Source organism: Pithys albifrons, chromosome 2, assembly GCF_047495875.1.
Source record: "Pithys albifrons albifrons isolate INPA30051 chromosome 2, PitAlb_v1, whole genome shotgun sequence".
NCBI classification, from domain to species: domain Eukaryota; kingdom Metazoa; phylum Chordata; class Aves; order Passeriformes; family Thamnophilidae; genus Pithys; species Pithys albifrons.
The window spans coordinates 89,017,060-89,033,379 of record NC_092459.1 but is presented as its reverse complement, the minus strand read 5'-3'; the positions used below and the strand labels follow the sequence as shown (position 1 = coordinate 89,033,379).

Sequence of the window (16,320 nt, the reverse complement as noted above, 5' to 3'; positions counted from 1 at the left end):
TCTGCCTCCATGGCTGCTGCTGTTTTAGTGTCCTTGGATGCACAGTTGTGTAACTGGGTTAGAAGTAAATTAATTGAAACAATCTGCTCTGGATTTGTATTACTTTTCCTTCTGGAATTGACAGGCTAGTTAGCTTGGAAATCTGTATTGTGCTTTTAACATGTTAATGTCCAAGGAGCAAATGTGCAGCCGCTTTTCTAGAGGAGTTCCTTTTTCTTATCTTCTTGAAAGTCAACCTATTTAGAAAGTAAAACAAAGGGAGTAAGGAAGGGGAGTTTGTCCAATCTGCTTCATAGTTTAATCTCATTAACAGACAGAACTACTGAATTCTTCCAGGTCTTTGTGTTCAGCTGCAAGAATTGCCATTACGGTTTCTTAGTTAGGAGTGACTTAGCTACTCGCGCAGCCTTGATCTTGTGTTGATTGCATTTATTAAAAATATGGGTATGAAGGCTTAGGAACCTTTTCATGCTTTCCAAAGAGTCTGAACAGATGTATTTTGCTGAGGTTTTTATTAGATGTGTTTTCAATCCTTAAATGAAACAAATCTTAGAAATAAAAGGTGTGCCTTCTGTTTTTCTGCTGTTGCATGAAAATTCTTGGACAGCTTAAGAAAACTAGGGACCTTTCTCTTTAATTAAATGTGCAGAGGAGAGGGGGGCACTTGCCTAAAAAGTTATGCTTTCTGCTTAATTTAAAAGCAGGGGTTTTTCTCTGTGTGTGCGTAGGTAGTTCTGACAATGTCGGCCTTTTATGTGATGTCTGTTGATTCACCAGCCGCAGATCAGGTCAGCTGAAGCCAAAGAGGTGGCCTGGAACACTGTGTTTCTAAACAGAGCTCCAAAGTGGTTGCCCAGCCTTTGCTGCCTAATGCTCTCATGAGCATAGCCCTAAAATCTCTAAACACTTAAATCCTTCCTACTCTGACTTGTGGAGCTAGCAGTTGTGAGAGGAAAGCATTCTGAATGGACTTACTTTGTTCTGGAGTACCTCATTGTTACTCTCTGGTATTTTATCATGTAAACACTCCTTTTCTCTCCCTGCTCTATTTCAGCCCAAGTATATGACGGAAGCTATGCTGATCCTAGGAAAGCTTTATTATGTGGAGGGATGCTACCGAGATGCCATCAGCATGTATGCAAAAGCAGGAATTGATGACCTCTCTACCAAAGACGAACCTCTGTACATGCTGCGTTTGGTAACTGAAGCCTTTGTTATTAAAGGTAAAGGACCATGTATGCATATGTGAAATATGCTGGTTTTGGGCTGAAGTTGAAGGTGTTTCTCCAGGTTATTTCATTGGAGCAGAGTTAGGACAAAGATGTACACTGTAGAAGATCCTACTGGGTATGGTCTGTGTAGTTTAAACTTAAAGGCATTATGGAGGCTTAGTCCATGGTTTTTCAACTTGGCTGGCTTCTAAAGAAAAGCTTGAAATTGGAAATCTTGTGGTAACACTTGGCTCTAAAACAGCAACATACTTTAGCTGATGTGTCCATTTTGGGAAAATCTAAATCAAGCACTCAGCAGAACTGGGTCCTCTGCTTTTAGAAAGAGTTCATTTACTTGTAAATTTCAGTGATTTCTGTGAATTAAGCAAGGACAATGTCTCTAAGTTTTAAACTCTGGACTAACTGAATATGTGCTTTCAAAGCAGGTAGTACATTTTTGCAATGCATGTCACACAGTATTAGACCTTATGTACAAACAGGAATCTCTCCTTCCCCTGGTAACTCTACAGATATTTCACTGTTTGAGAGATTGTAATGGAAACTACCTCTATGGGTACTGAAGTTGCATTTCCATTTTGAGTTGGGGAAAGGAAGTCCCTAGTCAGTTTTTGACTTGGGGGGAGAAAAAGATCAATAATCTTCTCCTTCATTTGCTTTCAGTTCCTTTATAAATGTTGCTCAAGTACTGCTACCTATCTACTGCTTTCTACTCTTTTCAGCATGTCCACCAGCTAATTAGGTGAATGAGAGCTCTGATGATCAGATACCTTCAACTGGTATGTAAAATAGTGAAACCAAATCAACCCAAAATACTGTTTGACCGGGCTGTTAGTATTACTGATAATTATTTGAGTGTTTCATGATCTCACACAGTCATTCTGCTTTGTCAAAACCCTGTTTGTGCTGCTTTGCTTGCTTTGATTTTTGTTTTCTGTGGTATTGATTGAATCTGCTTCATTAATGTGCTTTTGTGGAGCAGCACTAATTTGCCTGTAACTCATGATCACACTTGCATGGCGCAGAGGAGTGATTAACTGCCAGTGCATCCTTAGCGGTGTGTTTGAGAGCAGCTCTTGGTGCACTCCAGGGCCCAGGGAGATGCACTGTCCTTGCTGGGGTGTGACCCTTGGTGGGGTGTGAGTGTAATGATGAGGGCTGTGTGGAAACTGACGGAATAGCACTGTTCCTGTCAGACCTCTTGTACTGACTGCCTGACTTGCCTATGAAGATGTGGAGGTGTTTGTCTCAGAGCATCAGGCTGCGCTTTTTTCTTTTCCCCGTGTGGTTTAGCATGGAATGTAAATACTGTGTTGCCTCTATAAACCACATGGAGCCCCTGCCATTGCAGAGCAACCTCTGTGCTGTTACTGTTCCACAGTCTTATTCTGCCTCCCTGATGATTATTTTCAGATTAGCCAAGGTAGCCATGGTATAGTGTGTCCCTCAGTACTCTACCAAAGATTCTGGCAGAGGAAATTGCAACAGAGTGGAGCTTGTCCAGCTGAGTTCAGAGAGCACACTGACTGCTAGAATCACTGTTCCTTCATGCTCATCCCTCGAGTCTTAAAGAAATAATCCCTTATGCTAAAATTTTGTACAGGTAACTATGGCAGTAGCACTGTAGAGTTACATTTTTATTTTCAAACACGTTGTTTCTGAATGCAGAGTGGCAGCACAGGTTCTCAAACACTCAGGATTAGGCTGGAAAGGCCATGGCAGAAAGAAAAACCAATCCAAGGCTTATTTTCTCAATGCTGACACTGATCCTTTTAATGTTGAAAATGAACAAAAATGTAGCAAGAAAGATGTGGAATACACTGGGAGGAGCTGTGTGGATGAAGTCAGTGGTAGAAATGAAATGTGAACCAGCAAAAACAAGTTTGCTTCTTTAGAACACCTTTTAACCTCCATAGCACTGAAGGCTGGACCTCGAGCTGAATCTCTGGAGTGTTCTTCTGAAGGTCCGTGGCCTGTAGTAGGTTCACATGGTAAGAAGCAATATGGATTTGCATCCTTGTGATTGGACTGCAGATACTGAACAGGGAAAAGGTTTCTTGCTTGGCTTGCTCAGTAGATTTCCATCCAAAGTGAGCATCAAGAAGTAAACATTGAAGTTCTCTGTAAGTGTGAGGAGTGACAGAAGAAATGGCAGAGGGCAAGACTTGTCCAATTTCTCATCTGACTGCTGCTTCCTATCCTGTTTCTAAATCCCTGGGGTGGGAGGAGTTCTGTAAGCCTTGTGAGTGAGCTCTGACAACAGTCTGATTTTTTGGTATGACTGATTTTGCCATCTGTGGTTAGTTAATAGGTGGTTGGTTTGTATCTGTCCCCTTCTGCCCCATCCTCCATGAAGTTAATCCCTCCTTAAAATCTCTGCTCAGTTCACAGTACTGCAAGTAATCTCTGATGCAAGCAGCTCTGTGTGTTGCATAAAACAGTATTGAGAAAGCAAACTTTGCTTTTAATTCACTTGGGACATGTGGTTTTGTAACCTGGTGCTGTCCATTTGAAACAAGCAAGCAAAACACACTTCAGAGCAACTTGTCTAACTGTCAGAGCCCAGTGGTTTCCCTCTGTCCTTGCTGCAGAAACCCTGCTGAGATCTCTCTCTGTTCCCAGTGAGTAAGTCTTCTCATTAGTAGAGTGGGTCACTCCCTAAACCTTACCAAGCACAGTATTTCTCTGTCCAGGGCCTCAGCATACCTAAATTTCAAGAAAGAAGTTTCTGTGATGTTGCAATGTTTGCTGTGCTGCCTGAGAGCACAAGGAAAGCTGCATTAAGCTGAGGCAGGTGTTGCCAGCCTCAGTGATGGAGGCACAGGCAGGGCTTATGTGACATGTGGGTCCTGTGTTCATAATGGCCGAGAGGGGGACTTAGTGTTGAGGTCATGGGTGTGTGGCATCAGAGCTGCTGCAAGGTGAGTCAGCCCCGTGCTGAGGAGCCCCTGTGGCTGCCACAGCAGCTGTCAGGCCAGGCACTGGACTTCCTCTACCTGGAGTGGGGTAGCCTGGAAATAGGAAGCTCTCGAAATCTGTGCAGCAGTGACATGGGATTGCAAATGATACCTAGTTTGAAAATGGGTTTCTAGTGAGTTAAATCTTTAAAAATCCCACTGCCTATTTTTCTCCTTTTGTCCCAGTCCATCCTGAAGTAATTTTTGTATTATTGGCCATTTGCAGGGCAGGGTGGGTTAATTTGTTCAGCTTGGGTGTGAGCTCTCTGTACAGTCAGAAGTTGGCTGTTGTGGTGTGATTCATCACCTCTTCAAGTGGCATCTGACATGGATGAAGTGCACAGTATTGTACAATGCAGCCTCCTTTCTGATGACTGTGAAAAGGAGGTTATGGACTAATTGGAGAGGAATCCATTGTAAATTTGTTTCTAAAAGTGTTTTGGTTTTTTGGTGGGTGGTCCTGTGGTGTAATGGAGAGCACTTGGACTTCGAATCCCAAGGTCCTGAGTTCAAGTCTCAGTGGGACTATCCCCTGGCAGTTCAATGCCTCCCTGCCATCCCATCCCGTCACATCTCGGATGCTCAGCAGGGTCAGCCCCGGTTAGTACCGGGTGCTGTGACAGTCCCGAGGACTTCACTGTCACTGTCCAAGCTCGCTCGGCTGTGGCAGATGGACCTCAGGACTGAAATGGTGGGGCCAGTTCTGTGCATGCTGTGCCTCACCTAAAAAATCCACTGCACAGGCTGGAAGGGCACACCCACGTGGGGAGAGCCCTGCCCAAAGCTGCGTTCTGAGGTCTGGCCATACATACATTCATTGGTTTTTTGGTGTGTTTTTGTTGTTGTTTTTGTTGTTGTTTTTGTTGTTGTTTTTGTTGTTGTTTTTGTTGTTGTTTTTGTTGTTGTTTTTGTTGTTGTTTTTGTTGTTGTTTTTGTTGTTGTTTTTGTTGTTGTTTTTGTTGTTGTTTTTGTTGTTGTTTTTGTTGTTGTTTTTGTTGTTGTTTTTGTTGTTGTTTTTGTTGTTGTTTTTGTTGTTGTTTTTGTTGTTGTTTTTGTTGCTGTTTTTTGGTTGTGTCAAAAGGCTGCAGTGGGAGTTTGGTCTTTTTAGATTTTAGAAAAATACATGAATGAGATCATGCTATGTCTGTAAGAAGCCTTGATCATCATCTATGTTTTATTGTAACGAGTCTGACCACAAGTCACACAGACGAGAAAATGAGACTGCGTTAGTGCAGAGGCTTGGAGTTACATATATTTTGTCCTTGACCCATTTTAGTACTTTAAAGATGTTTAAGATCTGTGATGTGACACTTCTAAAGAACCATAAGACCATGAGACAGACTCTGCTGGATTAAGCCACAGGTCTTTAGGAGCTCTCCTAAGGGCTGTGAATGGTGTTGATGAAAGCAAAACCCTGAATCTACCGCATGAGGGTTTTTCCTGAGGTTGGTAATGATAAACAGATTGAAGCCTGGCTTCTGGGCTCAGTCCAGTTTGTTGTGGATTATTGTGCATTTGTTCATTTTTAGGACAAATTGCTGAGCTTACATGGGTTTTTCTTGTCATTGTTTCTTTTAAAACTTTAATGACAATGAGGTCAGTATGCTTGAACGTATATTGTTCCATTTCTCCCCATGTGAAATCCTTGTCTTGGATTTGTAACACTGGCAGTAGTTGTTTGGAGGTTATGTTGGTTTTCTGGAAGGTAAATGGTGATATCACATGGAGGTAAACAGAAAACCTGACCTTTTAGTTGGATGGTTTGAAAATTGGTGCCTTCGTTTTAATCATGGTTTTAAATTGATCAACTGAAGCCTCAAAATTTGAGTAATTGTTTTAAACTTCCTTTGTAATTGTGCTGCTTAATGAGTTTCTTGTTGACCTGCACTACTGTTGAAAGTAGTAGGTTTGCATTTAGTAAATAAAAGTTTCATGTTCAAGATGTTCTTCTAGTAATTAGAGGAGGTATCACACACTTGTTCATGCACTTCATTGGGGTCTTTAATTTTGGCACTTGCTGCTGTGTCATTCATTTTTCTAACATGGTTTTCTACGTGATGATTAATTTCCTAGGTGAGATTTTTATTCAGATGCATTAAAATAAAATGTACAGTTAAATATAGCTTTATTGCAAAGCTGTGTTCTGATTTAAATCTACTTTTCCCTCCTCTCAGAATTTATGAATCTTTTCAGTTTAACAAATGAATTTCATTAACTTAGTGTTTCTGATAAGCTTTAAAGCTGAGAGATTTCATGTTATGTGTGCATTTTCTTTAATTTGTAGATTAAAATGAGAATAAGTTAGTTCTCCTGTTTGGTTTTATTTAGTCAGAACTTGGTTGGTTCATTGAATTACATTAGTGGAGAGAACTGAAAGGGAGAAAGGTAGGTGGGTTTTTTTATTGTTTCTCTGAAAGAGAGCACCTCTATTTTAAGAGTTTGATGAAGTACTGAAATACTTGAAATAAAGACTAAGTTTTCCATTTCAGTTTTTTTTACTAAATGCTGCTGATCCCACAGTGCTAGGAAATAGTCCATTCAAATAATGTTAATAGGTTATTGTGTGTTACCAGCTTAACTTATGCAGCCTTACTTTTAATTAGTTACCAGTTAGCTTCTTTGGGGTGAGGTTTTTGCCCACTTAGTTTTTGGTGAGATGGTAATAAAAAAACCATGAAGTGGTCTGGAATACTGACTGTGTGCAATGATTTTGAGTGCCAGCAGTTCGAACAGTTTCAAGTGCAGATAAACTGAGTTTAGAAACATTATGTAGTTTTGCAGGGTCAGGATTTATTTAATAATCCTCTTTTGAAAGTGAATTTCCACTTCTAGCTTCTTTTTGCAGGAAACGTTTTTAATTCAGGTCATATTTTATAAACCTCTTATTGGACTGTACATGCACTTTCTGAGCCTACTTCTCATTTCAGGCAGCATAACGTTTTTCAAGGTGTCTTCTCCTTTTTATAGAGAAATGTTTGTAATACTGTTCTGCTTCTTGTATGCCAGACAATCCCCTCCCAGTGGTTATGCATACTCCTGGGATCTTTACTACAGGCTCATTTTTAAGAGTTCCTCAAGTTCTTTAAGAAAAACTTGTCTGTGATACCTAGATAGAGATAGTGTGTATGTATCTCACTGTCTAAGAACGTGCCTTGTGTCAGCTGAGACAAGTTTAGGAAATGGATTAATGGAAGGGTGATGACATTTTTTTCATGTTCAGGTAAGTAGTTTGCTTTATGTTCTCTCTGGGCACTAATGGAGAAAAGTAAAAAAGTAAAAACAGGTTGTAGTTGCACATGTCAGGATAAAGATGGTCCATTTCTGTGTTGCCTTTTAGGAGCCACATGACTACCAGGAAAATACTCATATCTGTTAGTGGCAACAAAAGAGGGAACCCAGATGTCCCTCCCCTCCTTCCAGCAAAGATGACCCCCCACCCCCACCCTCCTTTGAAGCTGAGTCTTCATTCTGCCTGCCGTGCTATTACTGACTGACCTGAGAATGTGCTGTAATGTGCCCGTTTAGCAGAAATGGGCAGTAGGTTGTGACGTGCAGGGTTAAAAATCCCGAGAGCCTGAATTCTCTCCCAGTCTCTCCCCATTAGTTTCAGTGTTGTTTAGGCACTGTTGGCCTTGTGGCATGTGTACTTTAGGCTTTTATTTAAAAGTCTAAATCTCCTATACCCTAATAATCCTGTTAAAACCAGAAGAGTTGTTACCTTAACATGGTTTAAGTTTGTAGGGGTCCCAGTTCACTGCTGTCTGGAACCTGCCCACCTTGGAAGTGACAGTGCTGGCTGAGGTGCTCGAATTCATTGCAGTGTTGGGGAGGGCAGCTGGGGCTTTCCTGAAGACAACACCTGTGCCCTTCATAGTCTTTGGGAAAGCTTGCTAGTCGTGAAGAGCCAGAATTAGACTGGGCACAAAATTAAGATGAGAAAAGCGTAGGTTTGGGTGATAGTTGAAGGAAAAGTTATCTTAAACTTTGATTTCATATTTTTTGTACAACTATATAGCTCTTCAGTGATAGTGGGCTTCATGAAGATGATTAACTCTTGCCAGCCTGCAACTGTGTTAACCTATATGTTGCTTTTGAGATGATATATTGGCATGCACTGTCTCTATTCCTTAACTGCTGTTTCCTCTACAGACAGCTACTTGGTGGGGTTACTTCCCTCAGTAATTTCAGCTGCTGTTGTGACTAAGTAGAACTTAGTGGGACACAGTAGAAGAAAAAAAATTGGGTTTGTTTTTTTTTTGTTGTTTGTTTTTTTTTAAGGATCAGGCAGGGCAGGGCAGAAATTCCTTTGTTGGAATCCTCTAATGACTGCAAGGGGTTGAGATTCAGCTTTCTGAGCAATGAGATCTATAGGGAGATTGGTTCCTATAAACAGAGCCTTAATAATAAAATCAGTTTTCTTGCCTGGCCATTAGAAAAGCTGAGTCCCAGCCAAAAGGATGTGTGTTGCAATAGGACATTAAAATGTGAGTAACTAGGGTAAGACATTTTATTGGCAGAACTTGTTTTCACTTTTGCTTGGCAAAAGATGCATCTTTTAAATGTTAGTCCATATCCGAGAGAGAGAGAGGAGCTTTGTTCTATACCTGGTATGCACTTCAAAGTGCTAGTTTTCACAGTGTTGACAGCCAGAAAGGAAGCATGCTGTTAATTCATGTTGGCATCAGAGTAGCTGTCTGATAGGCAAAAGCCCCACTTTGTATATACTGATGCCTTGATAAAAGAGTCTGGTATCATTATGTCTTATTTAGGGTTTCAGAATAGGAGTGTAGAAGTTTGGAGTTGCTCTTACCTTGTGACAGTGATGACTTCGAAACTTGCATGTTGGTGAATTGCAGACCTTCTTGCCCTTGCTTTTCAGCTGAGATGTGAAAGAGTTGTCAAACTGAGCCTTGGTGGTCTTGGTGTGCTTAGGCTTTGCTGTTGCAGTCTGTGAGCTCTTCTCTGCTGTTGCATCAGGTATTTCACTTTTTAGAAGTAGTTTGTTTAGCACAGCTATGCACAATTGCAACATGGTAGTGACTTTAGACTGCTGAGGAGAGTTAGTTGCAGGCTACTAAATACAGATTACTGAAATTTGGAAAGTGGAAAAAGGAAATAACTTTTAGGTTCTTATGTTAATGTGGTTTGGTTTCTGTGATGGTAAAGTTTCGTTATTCTTCTGCGCCCTTCTCCACACAGAGTTGCAGGTGCTGGTTGCACACAATGCATAAAACCTCTCCTGTCTGCACTAGTTCTCTGAAACTGCGAGGTTAGTGGCATCAGGAGGTACAAGAATATTTACACATGCTTTTCCAAGGAAATGGAACAAGAAACACAGCATTTGTAAGGTTACATGAGGCTACATGCTACACTCTTACTTTCACTAGAAGGAAACAAATACAAATATACTCTCAGATGACCTGAGATGGAGGTAACTTTTAGATGGCTATGATGCCAGTGTCATGCTAGGGCTGTGTTGTGTAGCATGGTATGTGTCCAGTGGCTGTGGGAAATTTCCATGTGCTGGTTTGCCCTGAAGTAAACTTCAAATGTCTCTGACCACCTTTTAAGAGACAGGGCAACAAGCCTGTTAGTCCTTGCAGGCTCTGTCTGTTCTAATAACTTAAAGTTTAAGTAGAATTGGCTTGAGAGCTTGATATGAATTAGCATAGTAAAATAAGAGTTACCCTTCTTTTTTAATCACTCCCATTCCCAATAGCACATAGATCATGTAGGTTGGAAAAGACCTCTAAGATCGTTTAGTCCAATCATTAACTCAGCACAGCTGAGTTTTCCAGTAAACTGAACACAGTGGCCCAAAACTGAACACGGGATTTGAGGGGTAGTCTGACTCAGTGACTCTGACTACAGATAGAAGAGAATTTTTTTACTGGTGACGCTGTCTGACTGTGGTGCAGATGAGCTCAAGCTGAATAAATTCCAGTACTTGGTCATCAGCACCATCTCTCTCCCTTGTGCCTCCTCCACTTTGCATTTTTTCTCTTCTGCTTTTTCTGTTGTATTTAGACCAGGGAAAAAATGTAATTTTTGTAGCATGCCCTGAAAGTTATGGATTTGGATGGTATTGACCAAGTCTGTAGGTGTGGGACTGTAGAAGATTGTTGATTGCTCCTCTGTGAGAAGTTGCTGATTGGCCCTGTGTTTGCTGTGCCTCAAAGCATTGCTCCAGTAGATGTATCTTCAGGTCATGGAATACAGGTGGCCTCTTGTACCAGGACAATTAATATGTTATTGCAGTGGTCCCCAAAGTGGGGTGTGTGTGACTTGGGAGATGAGCAAGATGATCCACTGGGCTGCAGGAGAAAAATATAACTATTGTTTTTCCTTAAAACAGACAAAACCTACAACAACAGCAACAAAACCCTCAAACACATTGACATTTAGCTTTATTAATGTACTGTGTTGACAGTGGTGCCCTCTCTCAGTCTGTATGTCAGAGGGTCCTGTGTTATGTAGGTCCTGTGGAAGTGTCTTGCAAAGCAGAGGGTGTTCCACAGTGCAGAGGGTTTCACAAGCGTGTCCTCACTTGTTCATTCACTTCCAGTGTCTTGCAGTTCACCTGTGCCTATTTAAGTGGATTTATGTACTGTATGGTCTGGCTTTAATTAAACTCACTCCTATGAAACAGACAAGTAACTTAAAAATTCTCTAGAAGAGTCTGTGAATTTCAGGTAATGCTGGTAATAGAAGCACAAGCAAACAATAAGAACGTGGCAGAGCTTACACTACTCCTATCAAGAGCTCTTTGATCAGGTAAAAGCAATGACAGTGTAATTGAATATAGTCAGTGATGTTTGAAGTCCAGTAGTACTCACTTCAGTGCTTCTAAAAAATTCATTCAACTTAATATTTTAGAAGCCTCTTTTGAGGTTTCTTATGCAAAAGCAGAATATGAAAAAACACACATACCATTGGGGAAACACTTGTTCTTCCTGCTGTGCAAAAATGGCTGAAATAATAAGCAAAACCCAATATGGCAACAAACTAAAATGCATAGCTTTGAAAGACACACTGAAGACATTGCCAAATACTTGAAAAACCAGGTCTGAGAAGAAATTGCGCAGCATGAGAGGCTTGGTATACAGTTGTGTGAAAGTACAAATGTTTCTAACAAGGCTCAGCTTAAGGAGTTTGCCAGATTCTGGTTTGATAATGAAATACATGGAGAAGTACTTGGCAGCACAGTGGAACCCAGAAGTGCACAAAGTGCTATAGGATGTCATCAATGGGGTTAACTTTATAAACACAAGACTTTTAAATAGTCTTATGTTACAGTAATTACAATACATTACAATAATTTGTAAAGAGATGGGGAGTAATGATGAAAATCATTTGCACCACACCAAAGCTCTGTGCTTCTTTCGTGGGAAATGGTTAAAATAGTTGTCAGACTTCAAGGTGAATTATGGCTTTTTGCTTTTACAAAAAGTCAGTGTTCTGAATTTGCAGGCCTTTCCTGTGATGACATGTGATTGTCAGTAGCATGTTACCTAGCAGTTGTTTTTTAAAAAATAAACTCAGAAGTATATAATAAATAAACTCTGAAGCGATGTGTGTAGTGTATGTAACTATATGTGTCTGTTGGGTGTGCGTGCTCAGTATTTTTTTCTCTATAGGGTATATGATCAAAGAAGTTTGGAGACCACTGTTACACAGGTTAAAACTAAGGTTTAAAGACATGCCATGAAGCTTAAGAGTAGCCAGCTGATAGTCAGACATCTGGATATGCTCCAAAAAATGAGTGTTTTGGATTAAGGTTGCTGATTTCTGCTGTGCCTAAGATAGGCAGTGTGATGCAGAGCCCACATGGCATTGATCGAGGGTGGGTGACTGAGGTTGCATCTCAGGGGAATGCTTGTTGCCTTTGGGCTTCACAACCACTCCATCAAAAAGCTGTCCTAGTTTTAGCAATCAGCTTTTGCTGTAATTACAAGTCTAACCAGATAGAGTTCTTAATTTGACAGTAATTGGAGCAACATTGCTAGTATTGGTTTATTGTATCTAGAAGGAACGCTGGGAGTAGGGGTCTTGAGTTCTGCATTGATGCAACAAAACAGCCGTGCACAGGTTACTGAAATTTTCAGCTTCATTCCCAGTTTCTGAACAGAAACATCTTCAGATAACTTTATTAGGGTTACTGGAATTTTCTGCATTTCTGCCACTGAGACTTTTACAAAAAACAAATCCCTTCAATATTATAACAGATTTCTGGGACTATACAATAATCTTATGTAATAGGAAGTAGCAGTGAAAGAAGTATGTGCAGCTTTCTTAAAAAACAAAACTTGTCTTTTTCCTCCCCACCTTTCATGGGGTACAATATGAATGAATGTGTTCAAAACCAAGGGCTTCTAGGCCTTCCACCTCATCTTCTATTTGCATTGCAAAAAGCCCTTCTGAAAAAAAAATCATGGCTTAATTGCTGGGGAGATGAGTGTCAAAACCAGGTTGTGAATTATTTAAACTGCAGTGAACCGTGGCAGGAATAATGCATAGCACTGTGCCTTGCCTGTGTCAGCCTCACCCTGACTGCTGCTTTGGCTTGTTGAGGATCAGGCTATTTTGCTTATCAAGACACTGTAATGGAGTAGCTGGATTGAGGGCTGTGCTTTTAAGTTCAACCCTTAGCTGGCAGGGCAGGCTTGTAATACCATCTCTGAAGTAGTTTGGTTGTGCCTTTGAATTCCGGCTTTGAAAAGTGTTTAGTATTCTGCTGAACTCTGATTAGTTAACATGCATTTGTATGTATTTGAAGAGCTGGTCTTACAAATAGTCTTGTTTCAATGCTAATTGATTTCCTAGAGCATGAAGGCCGCATGCTAGAAATGAAGTGCACCCTCTGCCTGGGGACAGTGACCCAGCATAACCTGGCATTTGCCAGAGTGAGAACATGCACACAACCAGTCTCCTTGCAGCAGTTGCCATGCAGAATGTTCATGCATGGCTTACCTCAAGACAAATAACTTATCTTCCTGTAGCTACAGTAAAACTATTGCATGCGCTTAGCTTAGCATCATGCTGGCTTCTGGCCAGGCTGGTCTGGCTGTGTGGCACAGGAACGTAGATGCTGTAACCTTGCTGTCCAGACTGGGATAGGTGCTGTTGGCAGGGCTGTAAGTTCCATCCTAAGCCATCTTGTGCTTCAGGTTGTCATGTGTGTGTTCAACATGAGCATAGCACTGGATGCAGCACAAGAGGTTGGCTTTGAGCTCTTTGTGCTCTTGGGTTTCTCTGATCACTTCTTTAGGTTGCCAGGTAGCTCTGATGCTCCTCAGCTATGGGGTTTTAGCAGCTGCACAACTGTTGGTGAAAGCCATGTGCTGCTGCTGACCCCAAATTCTTGCACCTGTGAACCCACCATTCCCTGGTTGTCTACATTCATCCAAACACAGGAGGCTTGAGTCCATGTAAAAAGGAAAATTAAAAGAACCTGTGAGAGGATTGATATGTTCCTCCTGCTCAAAAGGAGGAATGATACTATTTGGTGAACTAGTTTATGAACCAGTGGAAAATACAGCCACCTTAGCCTTCTCTTCTCCCTAGTGCAGTCTCCATCCATGTACTGAGGCTTTCAAAACCAGGCTGGGTAACACCCTGAACTGGCTCTTCTTTGAGTGGAAAGTCAGATGATGGACTTTCTAGGATTCCTTCCAGCATGTATTTTCTTCTCATTTGTGTTGCTGAGAGTCAGATACCACATGTCCATGTGCACATGAATGTTCCAGTTCTGGTAATAAATAACATCACCTCAGAGCATTGGAGCTACATGATATGATGTCTTTCTGTAGCAAAGACTGAGTGAGATTAAAGTAGAAATAAGCCTTCATAAAATTTCTGAACCTTTCAGATTTCCATAAATGAACGCAGTGCATTTTAGCTCTAGCAAGAAATTAGTTTGGTGATATGTCTTACAAACCTTATGGATTTGATGTTTTTTCTGACATAAGTGCAGCTTAGATTTGGGAGCAGAGAAGAAGGGGAAAAGATTATAGAAAGGTAAAGAGCAGAGCCAGAGATGAACCTTTGGGAGAACTAGAAGATGTGAATGGAAGCCTTTCTTTATGCAGAGAAGAAAAGCAGTGGTTTCTATATATAGAAAGTTACTGCCTCTCAAGTGGGTAGAGTTTGTTCTTTTAAAAAAGGATAATCTGGAAACACGTGTCTTGCAATCTTGAGCTTGGGCTAAACTCTATTAGAAACCTATGTCTCCACTATATAAAAAATTACTACAGGATGTATGTATGTATATATTTGAATCTGGTCACCTGATTCATATGAGAAAAATCTTAGCAGAGATAAGTTTTAAGTTGGTATTCTTTTATCACAACTGGTTGTGAAAAATATCCAAGTCCCTTTACCTTAACCAGCTACCAAGAAAGCATATGGTTTTATGCTTTATTTAGAAGCTAACTCTGTCTTAGCAGTAACTCCACTTTTCTTGTTAAATCTAGTGTGGAAGTAGCGTGCACTTTCATGGCTTTCTGACACTTTTTGGAAACTGAGTTGAATTTAAAATATGTGTTGTGCTGCAAATTTTTTTTTGTGCTGATAACTGGGGGATGGAAAAGAGTCAGTGGAATTTGTTCTCTCAGCACTGGAGGGCTTGATAGCAGTCTTATCCAAATGCATCCTCAGCAAATCTGTAATTGTTGGGGCTTTGTATTGTAAGAACTGGTTTGGTGGCTGCAAGGATAGAGAGCTTCTGTTGTTTTTCTTCCATTTTCCCTCTTGTGTACTGGATTTGCAGTCTGCTTGCTTTAATTTTTCTTTTCATTGCATTTCTGTAGTGGGGAAGAATAGCCCTGTTCAGATTCTGTGGAAGATTTTATACTTGAACAACATCAGATCAGTGCATATGGTAATTAGCAGAAAGAGCCATGACTAATGCTACATCATGTGGGTCGTATTTCCTTCTTGCCCTTTACTGTAGCACAGTATCTGTTTTATTACACTGCATATTGCTGTATGCTTGCTGTGGCAGGAACCCTTTTTGAGGTGCTCGTTCCTCTGTCTCTGATCAGCCTCAGTTCTGTTTTTTTGACTGCACGGATAGGCATGTTTGTTGTTAGTACTTGATGCTGGCAAAGGCTGCTTGCTCTCCTCCCCCATGTCAGAGCTTAGAGATAGTAACTCCTTGCAGTGGGCTGTAGCATGTATATAAATGGCTTTTTATCAGCCTGTTCTCTCTCCCACGATAAACACCCCCATACAGACTGTGCTAGGATGGCTCTTGTAGTTTGATTAAATGCTGCATGTGTATGAATGTCAGTGGATTGGACTGGATTTTTTTCACAGCCCTCAGCCCCACTTTGCACTTAAGGAGTTGATGGCTCTGAAATGAAGATTTATTTTCAGGTAAGGGGAATGACTAGAAATTCAGAGGTAGATAAAACTGAGACAGATCTAAGAAGATTATTTGTAGGCTATTTGTTCTAACTGTAGCACTGGATACTTGTGGTTCATCTTTTTCTGTAGGGAGAGGTAATGCCCTCTTTTCCCCTTCATTCACTACATAGTGACGGGGTTGGGAAACAGAAGCATTGAAATAATAGGTAAACAACCCATAATATAAAGGCAGAGACTTCATAGATAGACTAGAGGCAGTATCTGTTATATCTGGATGCTGTACAAGGTGTTCGTCAGAAGAGAAGGAGAGAACACAGAATGGGCATTAGATAAAGGCAGCAAAATGATCATCATCTGTGTCCCACACACAGAGTTTGAAGTATAAACAGTCCTCCTGCTCTACTCTGGTCCAGATTTTCAGAGCTGAAAAGTACTGATGTGTGTTCCACCAAGATTATAGGTCTTTGAGGGAACATGCTGTGCACTTCTGGCTTGGGAGAGGGCAGAAGTGGGAAGCCACCTCCCAAGCTTGAACTAATGAGACATCTCTTGCCAGCCCACAGAGCTAGCTGCTCATGTCTGGCTCAAATGTAAGATATAAGATAGGGAAACTCCTAGCAGAGTAACCAAGGGGACAAAACAAACGTTGAACATCAGAAGTAAACAAAGCTAAGACTGCCTAGGAACTTCAAGCTTCTCCAGCATGAGCATCTGTACTGTATTGCACATCATGGGGAAACCTGGCTACCCATTGCTGCCTTGCTGCA

The 16,320-nt window shown here is 41.0% G+C and overlaps 1 protein-coding gene across 4 annotated transcripts in view; it reads left to right on the top strand.

The window, feature by feature from the left end:
* TTC7A (tetratricopeptide repeat domain 7A) overlaps nt 1–16,320 on the top strand; it is a 176,389-nt gene that overhangs the window by 3,570 nt on the left and 156,499 nt on the right. For 3 of the 4 annotated variants that reach the window (XM_071577114.1, XM_071577106.1, XM_071577097.1), the window contains exon 3: nt 1,055–1,223. In XM_071577114.1, coding sequence (XP_071433215.1) covers nt 1,055–1,223 — 169 coding nt within the window. Of the gene's footprint in view, nt 1–1,054; nt 1,224–1,951; nt 2,009–16,320 lie in introns of those variants that run through there. The other variant, XM_071577119.1, reaches the window with a different exon arrangement.